Below are 27,973 nucleotides of genomic sequence, written 5' to 3'. Positions count from 1 at the left end.
CTTGCTCTCTTCAGCTACAGACTGGAAAGTGAGAGCACCCGTGCAGGGCCAGAACTTGAATTACATGTGCAAGTCTCACTAAGCCACAGCTTGGACCTGCCACTTCTGAAGCTCTGGTCAAACCCCTCCTGGCTTTAAGGGTATCAGATCAGTCGTACAATGCAGAACTGCAGAACCTTAAAATAAACCACATTTGAGGCTGTACCCAGAGTGCTGCATCCAACTCTGGGCTCCCCAGTACAACACATAGTGGAGAGAGTGCTGCAAAGGGCCACAAAGATGAGCAAGTGATCAGTGCATCCCTTATTCGAGGAGAAACCGGACGAACTGTGAGTGTTTAGCCAGGAAAAGAGCAGGCTCCAGGGGATCTTACCAACGTCTATGATGGCAGGAGTAAAGAAGACGGACCCACACTCTTCTCAGCAGTGCCCAGTAAGAGGCCAAGAGACAATGGGCATGAACAGAAATACAGGATATTCCTTTTAAACATAAGAAAAACCTTTCTTACTGCAAGAGCGATCAAACATTGAACAGGTTGCCAGAGAGGCCATGGTATTTCCATCCATGGAGATACTCCAAAGCTGACGGGATGTGGCCCCGAGCAACCTGCAGTGGGCGATGCTGCTCTGAGTGGGGTCTGGACCCACCTTCCTTCCTCAGCTGTCCTCTGGTTCTCCCGCTCTGGGAAACGACAGCGAACTGGGTGCAGGAACGTGCATACATTGCCACTGAGGTGACCACAAGAGGGAACTTTCACGGATTGGCCAATATACTTCAAAAAAGAAAGCTGCTTTTAACGCTTTTAATGACAGCATCTTAAATTTTATTATGCTGAACTGAGCAGTTCTTACAAAGTTCTTACATTTACTCTTTTTACAAAAAATGGTAAATTCAAAATCTAATTTCCTCCCTCACATTATAAAACACTCTAGATCTCTATTTTCATAAGTTCCAATTTTTCCCATTAGAAATTTCAGTGAAAATAAAGGCATCTAAAAATACTGAAATTGTATAAAGTATTATTTTAAATGGACAAAAAAAAAGTTTTTTTTTCTTTTTCTCCTAACACTTACTTGCATTTAATATTACACAGAAGTAACACCGACATTGAATGGATTTAGTCTCCTTAACATAATATTTGTTTGAGTTTAATTAGCATGGCTAAAGAATAATCTTAGGAACTGTTTGTTGTTTCCATCGGAGGCATGTTTCCCTCATGGAAGTGGCATCTTGGAGTTGCAGACTAAAGCACAGAGATGAGAGAGGCACGCTCTCTGGTACATGAACAAGACAGTCTGAACATGTATCTGTCTTGTGCAGACAGATAGCAAGTGCCTCTGTCTCTCTTATGGCAACCAAATAAAGTTGTCAAAATTATTTTTAAGTAATGATAAGGTATCGAAACCAAATACAGTATAGGAAAACATATATATATATCAGCATTTAAAATGTATATGCTGCTGAGCATTTTTACTGTCATTTCTTTAAGAAAAGCAGATCTAATTAGCCGTATCTCTAAAGTGCATACCTAGCATTTTTATTATGTATTATAACATTTTGCTTAGAGTTGACATTTTTATTCTGACAAGCACTGTCTGGAGAGCTCTCAATAAATAATACATTTACACTTTTCAGTAAATAAGCACTGGACACAAATCGTTATCCTTACTTACAGCTGCCCCTCTCTAATAGTGCTTTTACAAGTAAGGTGACTATTCAGTCTAATGCAATACTCTCAGTGCTGGAAAGAAATTTTCATTCATTACCCCAGTCACAGCACTTAAAGCACTTTTAGACCTGGCTGCAAAACAGCAGGAATGGCAAAGTAAATAAGACTAACTAAAACTAAAGTTCATCACCAAAGAAATCTGAGGTCATTCACCCTCCAGAACTTGAAAAGACAATGACATACAAGATCGGCCATATCCGAGTCCTCCTTTTCCTCTTTTTTTTTTTTTTTTTTTATGTTTACCTTGGCAACATAAGGAAGGGAAGCATTGCTATCTAGTCCCTACTGTTAATCTGATGACTAGGAAAAGTAGTTCAATTCCTATTTTAAAGCATGATCTGATCATAACGCCTGTGTCACAGTACATCAGAAACCAATGAAGTCTGAATTTATTTATCTGCTGCCAAGATCACGCAACTGAAGCAACTTGCCATATTTTTACGGCTATTTAATCTCTTGCATTCTTCATCACAGAGCCCAATGTTACGTGTACCCATTCTTATTGGACTTGCCTTTCTTATGGTCCAAAGGAAAAAGTTGTCTCTTAGCTATGTTTCTTTATAATGTCTTCATGATTCTCATAACATACAAAGAGTGTAAAGATAGCAGAACTTACACCACATCTTAAAAGGAGACAGAAAGGTGGATAAGCATACTGTAGAAAATTATATAAAATGTAACAATGAGACAACTTATCACACAGTAAAAAAAAAATTAATTAAATCGTGTCCAGGATTGAGAGGTACAGTGGGATTAAAGGAAAAGATGAGATGAGTCCTGAAGGACATTGGAAAATACAATCACTGGGGAGAAACTGGTTGTAATGGCCAGCAGATGCTGGCATTGAGAAGATCCCAGCCTGTTTCAGTTTAATCTGTCCCTGTCTACAAGACTAGCTTGTAACTCAAGTTCAGAGACAATGAGGAAATGCTGAAAGTCCATCTGTACTAATGAAAATGATTTTACTCATCTCAGATACTCAGGGCAGAATAAAGACATTTCCCCAATGAAATGGGAACATCTGAAAATGGTGATAGAAAATATGCCCAAAAATACTTTAGAGAGTTAGGAGTTAGCTAAAAGGGATGTCCCAGTCTTCAAAATTGAGACCTGGATTTCAGACTCTCCCCACATTAGGATTCAAGCTATGATCAGCTCTGTGAATTAGCAAAAGCAACAGTTTTGTAGAGGTGCAGAGGTACAATTCTTCAACAAGAAAACAACCTGTACCAGGAAACAGAACTTCCATAAAAGTAGAATCTTAACAAAATGCCATAGATCTTACATCTAGATACTGCCTGATAGCAACCAAGGTTTGTTTTTGCCTGACAGGTCCACATGCAGCTATCTCCACTCGACTTCTAGCAGATCTTGTTATGAAAAATGCTACCATCACACTCACCACGTTTTTGTTAATGATCCTGAATTAGGACTACAAACTGAAGGGACATGAAAACTGTAATAGCTTTTAACAAAAAAGATGGTCTCCATCATCTACTGATTTACTCATACAGATCTCATTCTTCATATTACCTATGTAAAAGCCTGCTCTGTTCCCCATTTCTGTGTCACAATCAAATTTTGCGAACAAAGAAAACCAAAAGGAAACTTTCAAATGTAGTATGAGATATGCTGAAAAATGCTGAAGAATTATTATACTGAATCCACACACAGTCTGTGATTAATGACCAGGTACTCAAATGCTACAGTACTGAGCAGGACTATATTGTAGACAGCCAGACAATAAAAGTGAAGGTGGAAGGATGACAACATGTTCCAATTTCTTAAATAAAATCTGTGATATAACATTTAATCATGAAGCAGTACTCTGAAAGACTTGAAGGATATAAGACAGGACATAATCAAAAATGCATATATTCTCACATACCTAGAAGGATAAATAAAAATATGAGACAAATTATTAATGACCAGATAGTGTGAGATTACACAAGCTTTATCTGCCTTTGGAAGAAAAAGTGACCTAAACATATGTTGGGTTATAAATGTCATTAAAGCAAGTTCCTTAAGTTATTTCTGCTTCAAACAAGAATAAATTTTTGATTGAAAAAGCGAGCAACTCAGATAGAAAGGAAGTAGGCTGCATCATCTTTTAGTTACCAGGGAACTAACCTTAGAAACCACTTTCTTTGCAGTAATGTTCCCAAATTACTTTAACCTATTAAGGCACTGACATTAGCAGCACATTTCAATAAATGAACTACTAGAAATTTTTAAATCCATAAAGCTTCCCTAAATATTACATGAACAAAGGAATATATTTTTTCTAAAACAGAAACATAAATTGTGTGAAAAAGGAGTGACAAGTGTGATTTTACAAACATCGCTGAATGAGAAGAGAGAGAGAGGGAGTTGCATCTAATTATATGGTAGAGAGGTAAGCAAAAGCAGCCGTTTAGGAAAATGTGCCACATCTCCCTCCTCTAACCCAATCTGACTCATCCATTCACTGCATGGACTTTGGGGCAGGGGCCTTTTGAAAGCATGTTTGGAGTTTAACAGAAAGAATTCCTGGGCCCCAGTCAGGACCCGGATGCTGCTACACACAGCTTCTGACAAAAAAATCAAGTTAAGTGGTATGCATTGCATTTCTCTATATACATAACCAATTGCAAAGTTGCTAACCAAACATGATTTTTAATAACTAAAGAAGAAAAAAGAAGCATAATGAGCCTGGTACCAAGAAGATATGGCAAGGTTTACCAAAGGAGATGAAAAGACTTTGAAGAAGGTGTATTTTTTTTCACATCTAAAGGGTTTGTTTCTAGCTGAGAGGAATCCCTGTTGCCACTTCACAGTATTTCAGTATTTCATAGGTATTACAAGAAATAGAACAGTAACAGTAATTTATCACAAAAAAAAATAGAGCATATATATATACACACACACACACACACATATAACGATTCATTTGAATAATCCTAATACAAAATCCCAGGAACACTTTTAAAACCCTGAAACAAACAAACAAAAAATATCTCTAGGCACCAAGAGAACTGGATAATAAAGACAGAGGTTTATAAATGCCAGGTGCATTAGGACAACCAGGGACTATGCCTTCTTCAGTGGAAAGTGTGGTTGTAGATCACACCTCAAGACAGATAATTTGAATTAAATCAACAGAACTTCTGAAAAACATTTAAAAATATTCATGGACCACAATAGCTCACTTCTAGACCTGATCCACAGTAGAGAACTCCTGACACATAAAGCCCTCAAAGATTATATGCTTCAAAGTATACAAGAAAACAAGAGTACATGCCTGAACTCAGTCTGTTCTCAGCTAGGGGAGGCTTAAAACAAAAAATACAAAATTGAAACTCTTCATTCAGTTAATATGATAGAGCACACACAGGTTCTGATAGAAAACAAAAAACCTGCATAAAATGACAGCTCAAATGGTTTATCGATATCCAGTTACAAAACACAGTATGTGATAGGTTTTTTTTTTTATTTCTCGGTGAAGTCAACAGGAAATGTGTACATATTTGTGCATGCAAAACCTGAGCATACTGTCCTTACTGACATGACAAAGATTTTGGGGGGAAATGTTAATCTAGTTTAAGTTAATATAAAAGAAACCCTTCAATTATTATTAACTAATGAAGCTCAAAGGAGGGAAAAAAAAAAAAAAAAAGCACAGGAAAACAGAAAAAAAATGAAACCTCTACTATAGAGTACTGTAGCAAGGTTTTCCCTATTGCATATAAAATGAATATCACATATGAATCCTTAATTTTTAATTTAGCCATCTTCAGACGTATTATGTATCTGTGTGAGTTACATATTTCCATCCATGGAGAGACAGTACAAACAGGTGCACATGACACAGAATAGATGGGAATTTATGAATATACTGCTCTTTATATAGATGTTCATTATTCCAACATGCATACGTAAATATCTTTGATCTCTTTGAATGTTCAACTATGGTCTTCAAGGAGGAAACAAGAATGGGAAGCAGTTTATAAAAAGCTTGTGCTAGAAGTCTGAGCTGAGCTTGGTTGAAAAATGATACTGTATACATTGCACAGAATCAAGGTCAAAAGTGAATTAGGAATCCAGGCCCAGAGTAATGAGGGCTTAGCACTTAGCAGAAATGACATGCCCAGTTTCCAGCCCAGAAGTGCCAGCTGACCTGCCAACCTAGCATTCCAGATCTGAAAGGGGGAAATCTGCTCTCCCAGCTACAGACAAGATATGTACTACTAATTATTGCTCGTAGAGGCTTATGATGAAGTACAGTGGGATAGTTGTCTGGAAGCCAATTCTTAGTCTAGAGTCCAGGCAGCCTGGCGATGTAAATCTGTCACGCAAAAGTAATATAAGCAATATTCTGAAAGAAACATCTTTCACTGAAGGTGTGTAGAAAGGGAGAGCAGCAGTCTGACCGTACTATCTCACACGCTCTTCATTTGAATCTGTAAAGATTTTACTGGAGGATACTTCCAAGGAAAAATATCAGCAAAACAATCATTCTTCTTACAGAAAAACTCAGAAGAGAAATATATTGGAGTTATCCAAGAGGCTTGAGAGTCTAGTGTTGTTGATTAAATTAGACACCTGTTCATTTCTGACCTCTTCTATCTTACGAGAACACATGTCAGCAAAGTCTTTACATACTCAAATTAACCCTAAATATTTGTAGCGTTTTTTTTTCTTACGGTTAGAATTTTCTCATCAATTTTCTCATTTCCAACTCATTACAAATTAGGATATGGGAATGTTTTAATGTACAAAGCATGAAAATACTGGACCGTGAAGTCAAAAAACGTTGTTTATCCTGTGATGTAGGTAGTTTTCGTTCAAACTACAAATAACGCTGGAAACTGACCTAACATATATTCAACCCTGTATGAGGCGCTCATGTTCACAAGACATGACACTGGCTGAAGCACTATTATTAAAGAGAGATTAAAACAGCTGTACATTATGCTGAAGCACTCACTCTTTCCTTTACAAACAGACGGTCCTGGATTACAAGCAGCACTTGACCATTTAAATCACTACAACAACCAGATTTAACCAGCTGGGCCATATTCTCTTAGGCAATGCCTGCTGACCTCCTCAGTCACAGCTGCTCAGATGAAATTCTCATTAGACAACTTATTTTCAGAAGCTAAAGGACCCTGATTAAATATATCTGTTTAGACACAATAAAGTCTCTCAGTATGTATTTCTTTTTCCAATATTACGAGCTACAGCAGAGACCACAAGCAGAATATACAAGCGTAAGAGATACCTAGCATTTGAAGGTGTACTGCAAAATATTTACGTATTTGACACCAGCAATTCATATTACTCAAATTCAGATACTATAGATGGACTAGAAAGTTCCAATAATTACTGTGAAAGAGACTTGTTACCGTACTCGCATAGGGGTTAGAGCAGATGATTGGAATTCTTGACTTCTTTATTCCACTTCTAACTGTACAATTAACTTGACATACGACCTCTTGTTAGCCCATTTCCCACAGCTACATCGATATTCATGGAGCTCCTCCCTGTAAAATGCTAACACAAACTAGTCATTTATTCAAAGGAGTGATACAGGATTTCAAGCCACACAAAATTTACGCAGTATTATACAGCAGGAATAGATATTTGTTCCCCATTACCTTCATTAAATCAATTATATTATGTTATCTATTTGCTCTAAAAATCAGCAGGTGTTTTTCAATTTGGGTAAGCAATTTTGTGACAGGTCAAGACACCATACCATTTAAAGAAGAGAACCCCAAATGAACCTATTTTAAATGATAGGTGTTGAAGAGCATCATATATGATATATGTGCAATTAGGCTATTAATTAGCTAGTTTAAAATAGACTGTTAGATGGCAAAAACATATTCATAAGCTCAGACCTCATTTCTCCAACTGACTCAGTGCAGAGTCAGTTGCAGCACCCAGTCACAACAAAGATTAGAATCATAAAATAGGAATTATTTTTAAAATGTTATTTTATGCAAATCAAACAAGTATGGAGAGCTTGCTTCTTTTTAATTCAGAGAAACTTCTAAATACTGAAATAGGTATTCAAATCTGTGACAAGAATTTTGGTATTTCTATCTACAAAAAACTTTAAAACCACTGTATTACCTAAGCATAAAATTCTGAAGAATTTCCAATCTTTGTATTATTATTTTTCCACATTAGCTTATATAGTACCAGTCAGACTTTCAATAATTATCTGGAGCGATGGAGTGTTGTTCTCTACCAAAAATACTTGATAGATTTAGAAGAACTTAACATGTAGACACAATCAATTACCTTTGAACTTACAGAGAGAATTTAGAATAGTTTTCAAGTATATAGTGGCCCAAAAGAGGCAGGACTATTTTATAGATCAGAAATGACCTTTATGTCACAGCTAGTGAGAATATACAGCATGGAAGGCTTAGACTCAGTGAGAGGGACCTCTTTGCTGTGCACATACCTCTCTTAAATCATCTAGCGTATACTAATACTAAGGAAGTGCAGAAAACTCTCAATGAAAATAAGCTACAAAATGCTTGAATCCTTACTATGATACTCTTTTTAAAGCTTTTGATGCACATTTTTATTAGCACACCATTCAGTACACCCCTGGAGAAGTTTTAGCAGTGGTGTCACTATAATCAACAGCAACTTGTATACACCCGCAGCAAAGTATGAGCCAAGACCTTTGATTAGCATGGAGTGTTGAACGACTGTTACTGACTGTAAAAAACAACTTTGCCAAAGTAACATTTAAAATAGTTTTCCCAGTCCAACCACCAAATCTAAGAAAGCAATTTTTAAAAGAGTGATCTTTACAGCTGAAAACAGACAGATGGTAGTAAAGAATCTGGGACGTTCTCTCTTCAGAGATGTTTCACCAGCTTCAGAAAGGACACCTATAGAACACATTTATCTATGTGCTGGCATTTAACAATTGTGCCAAGAAATTTGAAAGCATACTTCCATCCCTACATGATTTCATTCCATATTTAAACATATTATTGTTTCAGTATCAAGAAGTGAAATCTACTTCACCAAGTGAAGCCAACGGATCCTAACATGCACCATTTGAAGGCTGTGACCAGATCATGAAGCTGAGGATAGCTGAGATCATACTGAACTCATTCATATTTCAAAGAAAAAAGAGAGATCACACAGTGCCAGTGCCTTGTGGATCTATTACACTACTAATATTCCTCCTGGGATATTTCTAATGCCACAAAACAACACTGGCAAAATAACAGAATCCCCACAGATGCCTTCGTATTTGTATATCTATTTCAGAGCCTTTTGCTCCCAGACCTTCCCTGGTTCAAACTCATGTATGAACTCACACACCATAAGATATTGTTGCAGAAGCAAATAAGACTTCATTCTACTTGACATGGTGAGAGAATTTCATGTTGGGCCCTGACCTTGTGCACATATATGCTGATGAACTAATTCTCCAATTCGGTTTAGTATCTACCAAGAAAAACATCTTAGCAAAGTTGATGAGAATATCAGAATAAGGACTGAATATATAAACTGCCTTACAGCTCCAAGGTTTGTCCTCATTTTTAAAAGGTGTAACAATATCTGAGCAGACTGTAAAAAAGAAAAAATAAAAATAAAAAGATTTCTTCGGCTGCAGATCTAGATATATAGGTCAGAACTAGGTACTCTTCACACTTAAAGCTGTTTCCCATTCTCCTGGCCACAGACACTGGGTCATTCAGGTGATAAAAGATGAGAATTTTTAAGGCATAATAAAACAGTTCATGTTTTATTCATTCCTATTGTTTAAAATAAACATTTGTCTTTGAAAGAAAAAGATCAAATACCACTGAAAAACATCCCTCACAACTCTACAACCAGTTAAGAATTCATCATAACCTCTCAAGTAAGTGTTTTTATCTAAACCAACATTCTTGCTTCTACTTACAGACAACCAACACAATTTAGAAAGTTTTATAAAACAGACATATTGGTCTAAAATCCCTAATGGATCTCAAACTACCATTGCCATGGTAACCCGTGAATAACTTTATCCTAGTCTTTGCCAATTATGCAGTTTGCTGGCTCTTGATACCCAACACATTCCTTATGCCATAAAATTTGTAGGGTGTGGGGAAACTGTATCAGTCTTATCCAACACATACCCTCTTGCTCAGTCCTGGTCATTTCTTCTAGTTTCTTCTGCTTCAGTGTGTCCACCACATCTGCAAGGCTTCCTTTGCGGCGCTCTGGCGTCCCAAAATTAACACTGGTCATTAGCTCACTGCGGTCACGACTTCCTTCGTCGGGCTTGTGTGGTGAGGTAGAGGTATTTCGGAAGGAATATAGGGAACATAACTTATTACTCTCTGATTCCTGCAAAGAAACAACATAATGTCAAAATATAAGCTACTCTCTTACATCAGAAGGATTGCAGGTTGCAGTTGAAAGCAGTATTTATTAGTTTGTCACGCTAACGATGCTACATGTATCCTCCATTTTCTAAAACATGCATTATGATTTGAATTTCTCAGTCTCAGTGCCTGACAGGAATCTCTTTTTCCTTAAAGCCAGTCCTCTCCAGGCTTCTGCCTATTGTATTTCATACCTGAGATACTCATCAAGGATTTTGCTTGTCAGAAACAAGCCACTTCAACATTTTTTCAATGAACGTGTTCAGATTTTGCAGTTTTATTTAGTGTCTTAAGTAAGGGCATTACAGAAAGCACTGAGAGAGAAAACACAGACAAGGACAAATAATTTTTGGATGAATCCTAAGCTAACAGAAAACAACAAAATTTAAAATTTCAAGAAGAGTTAGGGAATGACTGAAAAGCAAGGAAAATCATTTGAATACACTTAACAGTTAAACAAGGCTGGTGGTACGTTTCTATCTGTGCTCATTTACTGCTCTTTAGATCATATACTCATCTTAAAGAATGAAGGTTATATTGGTTCTAATATACAAAAGTAGATGTTATTTTCCAGACTAATAAGGACAAGAATGAAAAAACAGATGAGTTTGTGACAGAATAAGTCACGTATGCTGTAGGAGGACTACATGCATCAGAAAATGTATTTTATGGCCAAAAATAGAAGGAAGTTACATAGCCAAAAAAAAGAGAAGGAAAACAGGTTCACCTCCCTTTACAATAGATAACATAGTATTTGAGCTATAAACTAAACAGAAAAGCATAAAAAAGGAACCAGTAATGTCCAAGTCTCGTCAGTTTTGCAATATCACCGAACAGTTGAGCCCTACATGAACTTCTCTTCCTCGGACTCCTTATCCTCCCAACCACAGGCATTTGCTGCATCTCTGCTTCCACTCTTTCAGCTAAAAACAGCACAAGTTCTTCAATTTGCCCTTAAAAACTCAACCACAGGAATTTCTCACACAGTTCTCTTTCCAAAATTATTCTAATTACAATTTTTAATAATATCAGACTAGGAATGCTAAAAAAACTGGGGTAAAAAAACATCAAACTTTTTTGTTTATAGAAAGCTTAGTATTGTCAGTGGATATATTAAATGTCCTAAAACAGACTTTCATTGAAATTAAAGACTAATAATAATAGCAGCAATATATTTAAGAATTAAGAGACAAATTAATAGTTCTATCAAAAATCATTCTCCCAACACATAGTGTTCTCTAGAAATGATAATATTCTTATTCCTCTATGAGCTGAGAATACCCATCTACAGAGCGCTGAAGAAACATGTGTTGGGAAAAGTCCCAGGTGAAACAAGGTCTGAAGAAAGATGGACTAGAAAGCATTAACCATTGGCAATAATGACATACATAAATCTTTGCTTCAGTCTTGAACAGATTATGAAGTGGCTGTGCAATATTGCAGAAGGAGCTCACGAACAATGAGCAAGTGTAACTAAGGGCTGCGGACTGCACAGAAGGCGGTGGTGACAAATCGTCATCAAGCACAGCAGTATATGATCTGCACAGCACTATTATTGCTGTTCAGGAAGGAGGAAGTATTTGCTAGTGATGTTGAAAATGCATTTATTCGCTAAAACAAAAAACTAGAAGACAACGCTGTAGTATCTGAGCAGTAGCAGCACTCTTGTCAACACAGCAGTAGTGAAAGAAATTACATAACCCCAGACAGGTGACATGGAACAAAATCTTTAACTTAATTTTTTCAGCTGTCAAGCATTAAAGAATTTGTCATCCCATCCACTTGTATTCATTAAAAACTCAGATATCACACAGAACAATGATAGCTTAGATGACTTGGTACAGATCTCAATTTATTTAGTTGCCCTTAGAAAAGGAAGGTTTAACTTCAATAATGCAAGGTAGTTTTTGGAAACTATTCTTAAACCTTATTCTAAGTTACAGCAGAGATGAAAAAAGCATCTTCTAACATTTTTCAAATATAAAACTTGAATTTTCTATGTGTTTCCTCAATGAATTAACACCGTATAACATAGCATTTTATGCCTCTGAAGACTACAGCATAAGAGCATCTTAGTAATTTGAAAGGACTTAGTTCTCAGGAAACCAACATCCTCTTACAGTACATGAAGCATATCCATCAGGCTCAATGGAGTTTTTTAATCATGCTCTCAGTGAGGGACACTAAATCCATTGTTCAGGCTGGAGAAAGGAAGATAAGGCTACTCTGTGGAGCAAGTAGAATTGACTGAATGTTCTTCCTCCTGAAAACCTATCCTCTCTCTAATCTGGATGCATACACGGTGCAGCACAATGTTCCTTCATTGATAATGCACGACTCTCCAAACCCTGCCTCCATTAGGAAGCACACATACACTTCTTTTTCATGCCCCAAAGACTGAAATGTCCCTAATGAAGACGAGTCAAGTTTAAACGCCACGAAAATAATGAACATTTACGGAATTGAGGCCAAATGATAATCTCAGAAAGAATGAGGATCTGCTCAACTAACAGTATATTATATTGTCACTTTTGTGGGTAATTAAAATGTAGAACAAAAAAAAAAAAAAAAAAAAAAGAAAGGCGAAAGGTATCCCTGCTATTTTCTGTTCTGTTTGGCTCTGCAGCTGTATCATTGGGATCACTAAATGGCTGTTATATTTGAGGTGTATTATGTGAATTGGCACTCCTAAGAAACCCAGCAAGGACGACTTTCTGAGCCCCATTTTTTCTGAAATCAGAAATGGTTAAAAAAGAGTGGCAGGTGATTTAACAGAAGAACTGCATAAACTGAAAGTCATTCAAGGGTTTAAAGGGGCAAATGGAAAAACTGTAGACCAGTCCAGTGTAAATACTTTATCTAATAATAGCAGAACTCAGCTAGAAAAATATAAATCAGCTGCATGCACAAGTATCTACATGAAACAAAACAATTTCCATGCATTCTATGATTCTAGATAAATTTGTGAAAAATCTACAAATAAAATGTAGCAAAAATGAAACATTAAAAAGGCTTCAGAAGGAATTTTATAGCTACCCAATCAGAATAGATACTCTTACTCCTATGTATCTACTGTTGGCAGCTTTCTTTTTTATTCCAATCACATGAACAGGTTATACTAATTTCACATTCATGGCAAACCAGATATACCAAAAAACAATAGGGCAATTTCCATTATATTGTCTCTAAAAAGGTGACCCTGTAGGTGTTACTGCAACTTTCCATTTGTTCAAAATCAAATAAAAGTTACAGCAAAGTTATGAAGGATTTTAATTTCCTTGGTGAATCAAATAATCTTTCATGGACCAACTTATGTCCCAGCACTCACGTGCATGACCAAAAGTGTGACCATGACATACATAAGATGTAGGCCTGGCTATCACAAATTCATCTGAATGGACACCGAAAAGCAGCATACCTCCTAATGTAACTGGAAAAACATCCCTATGGCCCAGGAATCCTCAGAAAAGAGACTAGTAGATTGTATATGTTGTCTGGGAGTAGCTCTTCTCCACAAGCTGTTTATTGCTTCTCTTGCTTTAATGCATAAAGTACTATCACTAGAAAATCTGGAATCCAGAATGGAAAAGGACCACTATGCTTATTACCATAGAATAAGAAAATAAATTCATGGTTAGGAAAGGGGAACCTAGGTTGTTTGGCTTTTGTTTATATGTTAATATGAAGGATTCAATAACAGAAAAGATCCTATTCTTGAGAAGCTTAAGGAAGCCACCTTTTACATAATGAGACTGCTCCATTTCATTTGACCTGAAGCTTGGAAAGAAAGGATGCTATCAAAGGTATTTTTCATGTGTGTTTTTGTTTTATTTTATTTTTCCCAAAAGCACGGAAGAGGTACAGCTAAGTAAAATGTCTAGCCAATATCAACCTGAATGCTTTCATTTTGCAAAACCCAGCTAAGCAATCCATCAGCACATATGAAAATTCTCCATACAAGTCCACTTTTCTCAGCATAACTGATGACAGGAAAATAGGCCAGAAAATATCTGATTGATATGAATATCCGCTTAATTTACCTAGACATAATCTGGTGCCCAGATTCATCCCATATCTATATAAGACATTAGACAACTGGGACGTCCCTGTATTCTCTGTTTAAAATCCACGTACTCCTACTAAAAGTCTTTTTAAATCTAAAATTGAAATGATATCTTCAACTCATGACAGTACCTTTAAAAAGTGCATTTTCTGAGGTATGCTATTCTTACTGATTTCTGTGATTCCTATGTTAGGAGAGGTAAAAAGCAAAATACAATAAAATAAGGTAAATAGCAAACATACTACCTATGGATAAAATATTTACCACACAACATTTTTCACCCAACATTGCTGAAATTCATTCACAGCAAACCCTATCTTTTTTTTTCCTGACTACATTAGAATTAATTTCCAAACAAGAAATAAAACAATATTGACATATTAATAAAGTGGCAGTATCAAAAGAATATACCCTGCTGAAGCAAGAAGCATATTTTACTTCCAATAAGAAAGATACGCATAGAAAAAAAGAAATTTAAGAAAAGAACGTGTTTGTAAAATGTTGAGTTTAGTCCTAAAAAAGTGTTGTTCTTGGCAAAAGTATCACTTAACGACAGATAGCGTAGCAAAGTGGGTCCTTCTCAGCTTGATCCAAAGTGACATCTGCTGTGGATTGCTCAGGGTCCCATACCTTTGCTAGACTTATAAAATTATCCTCTCACTCACAAAGTTATTGGGTAATTGTAGAACAACCGTTTATGCCCATACCAGAATACACAGGGGTATTGCAAAGGGGTTTTCACCCACCACAGTGGTGGCATTTCAGGACTAACCCTTACTAATTGACAACTAAAAAAAATATAAATAAAAAATTAAAAATTAAAAATTAAAACAGATTATGGTAGCATAAATTTGACTGTTTACAAAAAAAAAAGTATGATGATTTTATATCTTAGGCTTTCTTCTTTGCCTTGTGTCAGATTTAAGTATGTGTCAAGTTGAAAAGACATTTATTTGCAAGGATGACTAAAATTGAAAATCTTGCTGTCCAGCATTTTAAGCCAGAAACTCTGCCTGGACCACTATTCCAGCTGCTTACTATTCAGCAGGGACAAAATTGAGTCTATTTTTGAAATGTGGGTTTTTAGTATTAAGGTAGATAAAGGACATTCTTCCTGTATACATTTTCTTGCCAGCCTATTAACCCAGACAAAATTTTATTATGGATCATTCAACCCACTGTGCTCAGTGTTTTGACAAAATGTCCTTATTATAACAGATTAAACACCTATTTATAGCCATTAAAATTTAAAGATTAGGTTTCAAAATTAAGAAAATGGAGAAAAATGCTCAAAAGACTTAAAATCAGAAATCTGAGAGGCATAACTACTACAATACCATGCACGGCTCACTCAGGGATAGGTAGCCAGCACAAGAAATCACACTTTTACTTACACCTAAGACCCCCACTTATCCTCCTACTCCTATGTCAATATGAAAACAACTTTAAGATTTCCAGTACCATACAGTGAAAGTTATGCCTATCCTTGGCCTTTTCGTGTTTTTTTTTTTTGTGTGTGTGGTTTTTTTTGTTGTTGTTTTTGTGTTGTTTTTTTTTTTTAAGGGCAGCGTTCTTCTTCAAGCTCAAGTTTACTTTCAGTATAGGTGGTTCAACATAAGTATTCTTGTATTTACTTATCAGCTTTCCAAGCTGTGTGCTGTAGATCATGAGTGGCCTCTCGGCCATTCCCTTTGGAGCTTCTGTGAATGGCTCAAAGTACAGTTTTACTAACAGCAGAAACTATTGTGAATAATTGCAAACAATAGCCTAGTATAAATGAAGATGGGGACTCTCTCTGCCCACATATATGGTATTTTCTTCACACTCTGTTATAGTTCCTTTAAAACTGTTACATTAAGATAATATGTATAAATATTCTGGCATGCCTCTTACGCTGAGTAAATGATATTTTAGCATGCACATTCACTAAATTTCAACTGTTACATTGGTTTGATTCTTAAAGAAGATAGCTGTTTCGTTTCTGTGCAAGTGAAGAAAACTTCTTATGCTTCTCTAGATAGTTTCTGTTAAAAATGATTGAACAAATCATAATTTTATTGTTAGTGTAAAAAACGTATTTTCTTGTGTATTTAGATTCTTACAGCTTCAGACAAATGAGGGAGTACTGCTGTAAGCAATATAAATAAGGGCGTTAAAAGTTGACCCTATATTTTTCATATCGGGAAGCTAATGTTCATAGCAGTGTCTAAAAACCTAATCATGAGACAAATTGTGACAACTTCTGTGAAGCCCTTTCACTTCCAAAACAGAGCAAACACACAAAATGAGAGTTCCACAGGTGAAAGGCTGTAGGCTGGAACCATTCATGTAGGCTAGAGCATTCTTGCTCCTTCCCCTGAATGGCCAAAGTACAAAGGAATCCTGCATTTGGGGGCTGAGATGCAGAAATCTCAATCTGGGGACTCCACATCAGGGCTTTTTTGCAGTCAGGCATGGGACAGATCTCTCTTTGGCATCCTGGTGAGGGCTAAGCACAGACCAACACAGACTCTAGTCAGGAGCCTTAGAAGGGGCGAGTGCAGGAAGCTGTGGATTCTAATAAAGAGACATCACTGACTCTTTACCGTGGCATTTATGTTCTGTGCAGGGAGCACAGCTTCTGTCTCAAAGAGAGATGCTTTCTGAAGGTGATAAAAGAGGAAAACTTGGGAATTGAAACTGTGGGCTGTACAAAAGCAGGGTCATAGTGTTAGTTAGCAATTTAAGAATAATTACCGTCAAACTTTGATTGAAAGCTGACAACTGTAATCCTACTCAATAGCCAGACAGAGAACTGTTTCTGTAAGAGCTCAGCTGAAATCACAGGATGAATAGCCAAGAAGAAGCAGAAAGCAAATATTACTAACATAAAATGTGTTAGCCGAATTGCTTATTTCCATGTGGATGAGGCTTTTCTGTTATAAATGGATATTTATCTGTCTCTGCATTGAGTGGGACACATGTAAACACCCCAGGAAAGCTGGATATCCAGAGTGGTTTTTATTCCAAGTACTAGAGGCATGCTGGCACTTGGAACTAGTCTGGAGTTAACATATAATGAAAGCAAATGTTTACAAAATCATTTCCAATCACTATATTAAATAAGGTTTCCCATTTTGATGAATTTAATTAAATAGAATTAAGAGAAATTAAAAATCTAAGTGATCATTTCCAATTCTTATCTGCTTAAAAAATAAAATAAAATAAAATAAAAAGTTTTATTAAGTAAGATTTATTTAAATTGAAGGCTTGAGAATGACTGCTATGAGCTACTGAGAGAACATCATTTGTAAAGTCTCAGCAAATTATGCTAGTGGGAGGGCAAATGGCAAGTAATGGAATAAAACCTCAAGTCTTTAACTCAGCATTTACTCTGATAAAACTTACACTGATTTCACCGCCAGAGCATAGGTTGAATACAACCTGTAAAAGGCTTGCATTTTACCTTTTATACTCATCTAAAACCTCATTAAGAATGAATACAACATCAAACACTAGCTTTAGGCCAAGTAAGGATATGCTAAAAGAAAAAAAAGAGAGAGAAAAATCACTTACTTTAGAGAAAAGGTTTAAAAGTGGCATGACAAGATAATCAAGCATACACTAAATGCACTTGGCCTTATGAATAGGCCACTGCAAGACTAGATACCTATTTGGAAGGAATAGGCACAAAATTTTGTTTGATGTAAAATACGGCCACTTAATTGCTGCAATCCCAAACTCAGCTGTTGGAACAAACCAAATGAATCCAGACACACCTGCTTTTTGGTAGAGTGATTTCAGAAAAAGTCACATTTTTCAATGATGTAACCTAAAGCCTTCTCTTCACAATTGAGAAAATCTCTGAAAAATGTTGTCAGGCATTTTGCTCCCATTCCAGAACAGAAAATCACCTCAAAATTGTTAAATACAATGACCAATCATTTTTATATGGCAATCAACTCACTGACAAATTATATGCGTAAACTCATGTGTCCTTTTGCAAGAGTTAAATGCTAAGGATTTCCTTAATCACCCAACAACCATATGTTTTAAGCTTTAACTCCCTGTGTTTAGGCTTAGTTGTAAGATAAAACAATATTGAGATTTTATGCCCTGGACTTTGGTCAAATGCCTGTATTAAGGAAAAATAATGGAAGAACCATTTGCAGAATGAGTATTTAGACTTTTATTTTCATCTAAATTGAAACTGAAGATGCATTGTGATCAGTCCCAGCTGATTAGCACTGTTTACCTTTTCGGTAAATAAAGACACATACTTTGTGATGTATGCTGCCAGAAGCTGCCAAATTAAACAAGGATTGTGTGGCTTGGATATTCCAGACCACTTTGTATATATCCAACATCCTCCTATTAGGTCCTCTTAGTTGTCCAACTTATAACTAGATCTATTGTAAATATCAGAATAAAATTCGTATTTATGTTTTCAGCAATATCAAATGCACATGGAAATCCTTCTCTGTATATAGTTACATGACATGTATTATATGCTTTATGTTTCCCTTTTAGCATTTGCAGAGGAATGCATACAGGAAAACAGCCTGCTGCAAAGAGTACTTGTATTTCTTTAAGGTAAACACTGATGAAACGTTTGGAAGATTGAAATAAAAACAAGACATTTACGAGACATAAAGGTATCACATAAAACTGTTGTGAATTAGAATAACATTGGCTGAACCCCAGAACAGATAATCCTTATAAACATGCAAGAATGTTGTAAACTGTATATGAATGTCAGTGATACACTACATTAAGAGATTCATATTACACTTGGTGCTGTGTAAGTCTCAGTCAGTGGATTTTTCACGGCCTCTAAGATTAAAACAAATATAAGTAGTATTTTTCCTTCCTCCATGAAGACATTTTATGTACACAGTTTTATTATGCTGAACAAAGATACCGAAGTCTGTTTTTTCTTGAGCTGTCAAAGTACAAAAGAAATGCAAAAAGTCCTTGCACAGATGTAGTAAAGTGCTGGATTTTATCTTTTGGCAGGTGCTCAATATGCAGCCCACATAATCACATGTTAATGACTGGAGTGTGTTAATCAGCATGCATACCTGATTCCTTCTTGCCCAAGGAAAGAATTTAACAATTTAGAGCGAGTTAATGCTTCTACTTTTGAAAAAATTCATGTCAATATACAGAACTGAATCAAAAACTTTTCAGAAATTGCTTTATATAAAATGGAAACGATAAAATAAGTGAACCGAATAAAATGTTTACAGGTCTAGATAGACATAAACTACAAGTCTTTTGTGAAGAATTCAGGTGATGATTAATTCTATTCAAACACAATTCACCCCAGAATATACTGAAATGTTTAAAACAGACCTTGTATTTGAAAACAAAAATAAGTTACGCATCGTCAAAATGAAAATACAAAAAGGGAAAATTACTTGATTCTTCCTCTTCAAAAAAAGTTAATTTTGTATTTCAGCAGCCCCATTAAGCACACTATCCTGCACACTTTTAGGGAATTGCTTTATTGTTTTTAATACAAAAGCTAAACATCTTTTTGTGCTCAAGCTACTACAACAGTCCTTAATCTTTCCAGCCTTCAGATGTGCTTAAAATTACAGTTGTTGGTAGTCCTAATAAAGTTGAGTTAAGCATATGCCCGAATGCTTTTTGAATCAAAACTATCTGCTTGAAAAAGAAAGAAAAAAAACACATTCCATCTTTTCTGCAATATTTTTGTCATTGAAATCTATTTTATGAAAAAACAAAATATCATATCATCTGTTTTTTCACACCCTTGAGTTTCAGCCAAAACTTTGTACCCCTGCAATTATATATGTATTTATCTCTTTATATAAGTATTTATCTCTTTAGTTAGATAAAAATTGCAATGCACTACCTGTCATCCAGAAATAGTATCACAAAGCACAGTAGAATTGCTTTAAATCATCACAAAACTCAGATTTGTACGTGCAAGTAACAGCTGCATGAGCAATTCAGCAGATACAGAATTGCCAGAGTTTAGGGCATTTATCTTTGACGCATTTTATATGCATTTATATCATATTTATATGATGCATTTTATCCAGCCCATAGATGAAATAAAAATAAAATTTCAAAACATGTAATTGTATCTATAACTTTTAAGAATTTGAGGCCACGAATGTATATAACAACAAATTCACAGTATAGCATGTGTAAACATTTTTCACTAATCTTTCCTAAAAAAATGAGTTTACTTTCCTTAAAAGGAAGATCTTTCAAGGATAGCAAGGATGCAGGGCAGGAGAAGCGACAGGATTCTGCGTGTCTTATTGTAGACAGTAAGCACTGAAACATCAGGACGTGCAGACCACCACCTATTTCTGCTTTTCTGATGCAATAGTTTTGCTAAAGCTATATAAAGGTAAATTTGATACTTGGTGATTTAAAATTATTTTAAAAGTAACCAATAAAAATCTCTTTTCCTCCTGCATATACAAATTTGCTATCAGTATTGCTGAGATGGATGTGCAGATACAGTGGAAAAGTAGCAAGCTTTTCACTTTTTTGGCAAGAATTCAGCAGAAGATAGAGACTGAATAAAATTATGAAATATATGTCAACATTCCCATTTGACATAAAATCCAATGAGAGAAATTTCTAAACCCAAAGGTTTTCTGAATTATGTTAAAAATATATGGGGAAATGTAGCATATATTTGAAGGTAATTAACTTGTATGTGTCTCTGTGTGTGTTTTTCCTTGGTCACAGGGAAATAACACCCATCCTTTAGACCTGCAGATGGTTCCTCTTAACAGTCTCTCACTGCATCACTTCATGTAATGGTAGAGCAAAAAGCTGGGGATGCCTTCATTCTGTGCATCCACACACTGTCTATCTACAGCCTGTGGTGGTGGGCAGGGGAGGAACACTGGTGAGAAAAGAAAAGGGCATCCACTGCTCACATACAATGATCCTCCCAGGCCCTGTGAGTTCTTCTGCAATTCTGCCTGTTACCAGGTTGTTATAGTGGGATCAGGGATGGGAACGGAATTTGCCTCTCTCTTCTTTTTACTGTTTCAGGCGGGGGGGGAAAAAAAAAAAAAAGTAATTTGGAGGAAAATTTGAGATTTCACTAGGTTAAAGCTGCTTAAATTCATTGTTCAAAAGAAGGCTCACAACTAGCCTTTACAACCATGGCAACACACCACCCTGTTCCTCAAAGTGGATTAAATTGATTGTCCATCTAATTTTGCAGCTTGCTGTTAGCAATGCTTTCTCCCAGTAATTTAAAGCAAAAACTAAAAATAAAAAATAACTTTATAATTTACCTCACAAACTGTGCAGGGCTCTGTAAGAAGATGGGGACCATTCCTAGTTCTCCAGTGAACAGAGGACAAATTACGATTCTCTATTTCTTTACATAACTAACAATAAACATTATTAGGACACAACAATTCAGTTACTATTAAAATTAGCAAAAATAAGTTCTGTTGGCTTTCCGTTCTCATCCTCTCTCAGACTGTTCCCCCAAGAGAGACAGCTTTTGGATACAATTCATAAAGTTTGGCTGCATTTCCTGCCTGCTACTCACTGTCCACGGTAGAAGACAGCAGAGTTTCCTCCCTGTTATCTTGGTACCACTTCGCCCTCTTCCCTACAGTTTACTGCAGAAAAAAAATGATACGTCTTTAACCTTAAACAGCATTTATTTTCTAGCAGATCTACAGGCAGCAATAAACACCCGTATGTCCAGGTACTTTTATATTAAGTTATAGTTAGAAATATACATATAAACCTTTCAGCTCAGCAATATGAAATTACAGGCCCAAATCTTTCATCTGTTTTTTCTCCCCACTGTAACATCAAATTGGCTGGTGATACGATACTCACAGTGTAAGTCATTACAGGTCTGACGTTACAGTTGTTACACATTGCTGAATCTGTCAAATGAAAAGGGAGCACAAAGGGAATTTCCAAATGCAGCTGCTATTTCCCATTTGTTAAATCCTTTTATTACACCATATAAGTACACAGCTGGGAAATACTATAGAGTGGGAGTTAAAACAAAATATTTTGGCTTCCAGACATTCAGAATACACAAAGGACTCAGTGGAAAGCAATGCCTGATATCAAAAGGGAGTGAAAGTTTGAAAACACTTCTAGCCAGTGCGCTTTTTTTTTTTTTATATCATAATACACAATATAGTTTAAAGGTATCTTACATTACAGAAAGTGCTGCATATGATAAGTGTTGGAAAAATCTCAGTAATATTTTTCAGGTTGCCCTATTACTGTATTTTTTTCCACCTAGTATCTCTACAGCCCTTGCAGCATGCTACGATACATATTGCATGTTCTCACAAATTCCAGTGACCTCCTTAGTAATTTTAAGGGCACAAAGAATGCAGGATTGTGCCCTTAATTAGGTACCACACAAAAGAGAACTTTTTCCCTCCCCATATGTTGACACAGCATTCTGAGAGTTTACTATCTTATAACTAGACAATACACATTACTGATACATTTTAACGACAGCACTACTGCCTTTACTTCCAGTGGTAGGAGCAGGTGCTTCTTCAAATCTGCTTTGGAAGGATCTGTCTGTGAAAGATCAGAAAGCACTTACCTTCTGGGAGTTTGGTTTTATTAAGCAGAAAAGTGATCACTACTACAGCACCTATCTCAAAATGGTCCGACCCACCTTCTGGAATTTGCTTTTCTGGAAAGAAACCTCCTATCCTTCCTTAAAGGAGTACAAAATTGCCTTCATCAGGAAAATTGCAGACACCTCTGAATTTTTTCCTAGCAGTAATGGTGCCTGCTTGGAGACTAAGGTGTTTCAGAGAAACTTTACACAATTAATTGAGGCTTAAAAGATTTCTCATAAAGGACGTAAATAAGGAAAAAAAAAAATCTAACAAGTTGCCTAAATGACAGTCCCTCAAGAAGAAAAAATATTTTTATACCACTTCACAGTAGTGATCTATCTAGTCTTCTATCTTACCTAAATTGTAAACACACTAGGACCTTGATCTTTACATTTTAGATTTATTTTAAGTACAACTAAATAGCGTGCCTGAGAACTTCAGTTTTCACTTCTAGCCAAACCCTGTAAATTATACCCAGCTTTTAAGCTGGGCAAAAGAAAAAAAAAAAAATCTGTCTGGTTTAGCTGAGAGCTACCTAAATAAGGATGACATACATTCACCACCACATTTGACCCAAGGGAAATGTGGAAACTCCTAATGATTTTCAGAACATTCATCTACATATATGATGGAGTATTCACTGAAAAAAGGAGGGAGGAAAAACAGAGTGCTAAGTCACTCAAGCAAAGTTTATGCACCTGTTCTGAAACACAATAAGCTGGGTATTGATTCACGCCTGTCCAGAGGTACAGCAAGCGTTGGCATGGTAGTGCAGCATTAAGAAGGAAAAAAGAGATTGCACTCTGGTGCTGTAAGCATAAGCTCACTTTTGAGCAATGCCAATGGGTACAAATGATCACACTACACAAGTTTCTATTATTTTGGCTTAAGTATTATTCCAGGTCCAAGGAACAGCCTGAATCAAAAACAAATGCTTTGAGGGACTCCCAGAGGTTAGGAACTCCTTTCTCTCTGGGAAAAAGAGTCACTTCATCAATGGCATTGGTGTCCTAAGACGGAAATTCCCAGAGAGCATATGCTTCATTGAATGAATAGGAAGGTGGCTGATGAATTCACGGATTTGTTTTTTCACCAAAAGATCTGTTCAGCCCTTTCTGTTCTACATCCTGGTTGCTCTCCTGATAAATAGAAGCAGGTTAGAATTATTCTGATGTGCTTATTATTGCATGACTTGGGCATCCAAAATGAGGTTCCATTTGAGAATTCTGCATAGAAGCCTATGTACAACTTAGAACCTACCTTGCCAAATTACTAATCTATAATCATTCGTCTTTAGAGCAATTTTTATGGTTGAAATTTAAAAGGAATTTTTCATTCTTCATAACAGTAGCCCACATACACAGGAATATTTTAGGCCTAGCAGAAAGTGCTGAACTAGGTTAAAATGCACACTAAAATTAGGTAGCATTCTACTAGCATCTAGTTTGGTCTAATATTCTGAGTCAGTTGGATTTTGGGAAAGAAAATTGTATTAACAGAATATATATTATTCAAGTGCTATTATTTAATTAGCACTTGAACTCTAAGCATCACAATAAGCACGAAGAATCCCAGCCTCTAAGTTGATTAATGCATATGAATTATGATTTCTAGCCCAATTTGAAAGAAGGTCATTATTGTTAGAGCTGCCAAAAAAAAAAATCTACAATTGTTATTCTTTTAACCTTGATAGCTGCTGATTTGCAGCAAAAGAAAAAAGAAAAAAATGAAATTTTATTAAAAGGTAGGGTATTCCTTTTAAACTAACTGCGTGAATTTAATGTCTGTGAAAGTCACTTTATGGCTACCCTGGAAATACGATGTTCTGTATTTACAGAACACCTGGGTGCTGCATGTACCTTAATTCTGTTCCTCAGGAACACGTTCAAGGAAAATAAATTGACTGAGATGCCATGCCCATTCAGTCTTTATTCAGTCTGCTCATATATTGCAGAGTTTTGGGGATGCATAGGGACAGAATTACAACTGCAAAATAATTCTAACTAGGCTACTGAAGAGAATAAGAATGATCAGGATATTGCCTGTAATGTCACTTATATATGAACTGATGATCCGGAGTAGAAGAGCATGACATAGTTACTCAAACGTTTTTCCTTCAAAAAAAGTTATAATTTCCAATAAATACAGCAAGATGTTTGTGTCACCTAAAATGCCATCTTCTTTGTTGTAGTGTGAAGCTATAATATTCTAAATTTGGTGAATTTTCTGAGAGACAAGTGAAAAAAAAAAAAAGAGACATTAAAGTTTCTTTCTTCACAATGACACTTTGCAGATGACAAACAGTTGTGAGCTACATCCCCGTCAGAAATTAATGCTTGAATATATGACCTAGAGAGGTTATGACATAAATCAAGGTCTGAATGAAAACATGATAAATAGATGCATTTCCTTTCCGAAGGTGAACTCATCAAATGACCTCATTCATATAGACCTGTATACTTAACAAGATTATACAGTTGTAATTTACAATTACACCATATTGATGTTGATCTATTGCTAACGCTGACACTTTAACATTTAAAAAGCTTCACACCCTTGACAGATTGTACTGAACATGTCTTTCAAAATGGAAGTATGGAAGTGAACAGTCTTTTACAATACTAATTTTGAAAGCTGCTATGAGAACTGCAAAACTCACCATTCTGTGTTGGGCTGAGATGACCCCATCCCACTCAGCATCTTGTTGGATGGTTGTGACTAGAGTTGGTAGCTCCTCAGAGTGAGGTTTGTTGTGCATTACATTATGTAGAGGCAGATGAGAGGTCGCATGCTGATCACTGTTGCCTTCTTCCTTGTCTCGTGATGCTAAGTCCTGGGTCATTGTTTCCTCTCCATCAGCTGCACATGCAAATGGAGAGGTAGCCTGCTTGGAAGACATTCTTCTACAAAACAAGAAAAGGTGACAAAAAGAAAACATCAATTTTAAATTAAAAAATCAAGCTCAAACAGTCCTCTAAATACACCAGATAGCAGGCACACTTGCAGTTAAAGTTAATCTTTTTGCAGTCAAGGAAAATGCTCTAAAGTATGGTTTGGAGGATCCGGATACAAAATACTGAGATAAAGTTTTCATTGATGTCAAGTCTATGTCATGGTTACGTTATGGGATGTCATTCTATTCACTTCAGCTTATCTAACAATATAATTTTCTCCAGCCAGGAAAACAAAATAGTGATTTTATTGTAATTTTCATGTTTATTTACCGTAAGAGTTCAAGTCCTTAAACTCTTACTCCCATAAGTAATCTGAAGGTAATAAGCAAATGTTTGGACGAGAGGGTCCCACATGCCTTTCTAAACTCATTCCTTGTAAGCAGGAATTGTTTTCTGCAGAGATGAGAATTTTTAAATCCATTTGGAATTCTTCAAAACAAGTCCTTTTGCCGTTTGTTTAAAGCTGTATCTGCCCTTAACGTGTTTAAAATTTTATCCAGTTTTACTTTACTCTCAAAAGTGTTTTGAGATGTTCATGTGGAAAGTGTTCTAAAATGGAATGGTTTATTGAATGGATAAGTGATTAATCTTTTACATTTTGAACTAAAAATATGAAATACTATATTTCATTTCATATTAGGCACTGAGTACAGGATATATCTCAACAAATTACTTTAAATGACATAAAAGTGTAATGAATAAATGCATTGATTTATGTTAAATGTCTCTTCCTAATAATGGCCTCTTACTACCATTTCAGAGGCAAACACAGCTTTCACCACAGTTGGTTATATGAAAATATAACTGATTTTACTCAAACTCTGAAAACACTTCGTTGAAAATTTCTAATAAGATTAACTGCAACTGTTAAAACTGTCATTAATAAACCCAAAAGTAGACAGCTAAAATATATTAGCTCTTTTCCCAGTTTTTAGTAACTTTAGAATCTCCTTGACGCTGAAATTGCTGAGAAACCAAGGAATAAGATCTTCACCTTAATTGCTTTTTAACAATAATTGATTTCATACCATTTCTTTAAAAATGCACAAATCAGTTAACATAGGAAACCACATGTGCATTTTTCAAATTAGCAAATCATTAACTTGCTAGTACTGTTTCTACAGACAAATAAATACTGATTAAAGGGTCTGGAAATCTGAGACTAACAGTTAAATTTACAAATCTGTCACATGCTTTCATGAATATTACAGTGAAGGAAATATCAAGTGCAAAGAAAAATAATTAAGTTAATTCCAATTTAAACAGTAGTTTTTATGTAGCAGCCCGTGTTTCACATAAGATTTAACAGCTAATGCTAAATTTCTCACAATTAATGAGGGAGCTCAGATTTAGTATCCTACAGTGAAAAAAATAATAATAATAATATAGGATCTGCTAATCTAATTATGTACAGTTCTATATAAAAGTATTACAAGCTTTGAAGTGCTTTGAAACATATTAAAACACTGATGCCTATTTAGAATAACTATTCTGTAAATAGAGATAATCCTGCCTCTTACACTTGACACTGGTTGGGGAAAAAGGTTTGCATTTTCTTTAGGGGAGTCTAAGTGTAAGTGGGAGTCTAATATTAATGTTGCCAATAAGCAGAACTGAGGAATTTAAACCGTGTATTACATTCTTACTACACTAAAGAATTCATGTTGATGCTGCAGAGAACATGCCAAGAGTTCAGCAGCCGACATTGCTGCATGTACTTCAAAAGGTTTTGGTTCATAATCTCTGTGATCCAAGATAAAATAAAAGGTTTACTTTCCTTTTTCTCATTAAAATAGTCGTGTTAATATAATCACTCACATGAAAATATATGTAATTGTACCATGCTCTATGCAATTTGAAAACTAGCCATTAAAACTGAAAGACACAATAAAGGATTTTCCTTGCTTTCACCTTCTCAACAGATCTCATTCCTGCATCAAACCGAACAAGCTTCTGCAAAAAGCAATAGCTATGGCTGTTTCTTTGCCATAAATTAATCATGACACAAAACTCGGAATGAAAATGTCTCTTAAGAATAATTTCAACTACAAACTGCACCAATGAATAATAGTGCACAATCCTAATTAAACACAACTCTGCAGCTGCAAAAATAGGCGGAATCTGTCCAAAGCTACGAGTTGGCTTTAAAGGCTGGTTTGTTAGGGACTGTTTTCTTAAGGAAGGCTGGGCCCTCAGTCTTAATCAGCCAATAAATTATTTCCTGCAATTACATTAAATAGAAAATT

General features: G+C 35.7%; 1 protein-coding gene across 9 annotated transcripts in view; it reads right to left on the bottom strand.

The window, feature by feature from the left end:
• SOX6 (SRY-box transcription factor 6) overlaps positions 1–27,973 on the bottom strand; it is a 385,626-nt gene that overhangs the window by 211,709 nt on the left and 145,944 nt on the right. For all 9 annotated transcript variants that reach the window (XM_040557484.1, XM_040557486.1, XM_040557485.1 and 6 more), the window contains 2 exons: positions 25,433–25,676; positions 9,868–10,078 (listed from right to left, as the gene is read on the bottom strand). In XM_040557484.1, the coding sequence (XP_040413418.1) occupies positions 9,868–10,078; positions 25,433–25,672 (451 nt within the window). In that variant the 5' untranslated portion in view covers positions 25,673–25,676. The remainder of the gene's footprint in view (positions 1–9,867; positions 10,079–25,432; positions 25,677–27,973) is intronic.

Source organism: Cygnus olor, chromosome 5, assembly GCF_009769625.2.
Source record: "Cygnus olor isolate bCygOlo1 chromosome 5, bCygOlo1.pri.v2, whole genome shotgun sequence".
In the NCBI taxonomy this organism is placed as follows: domain Eukaryota; kingdom Metazoa; phylum Chordata; class Aves; order Anseriformes; family Anatidae; genus Cygnus; species Cygnus olor.
This window is presented reverse-complemented; position numbering and strand designations above follow the sequence as displayed.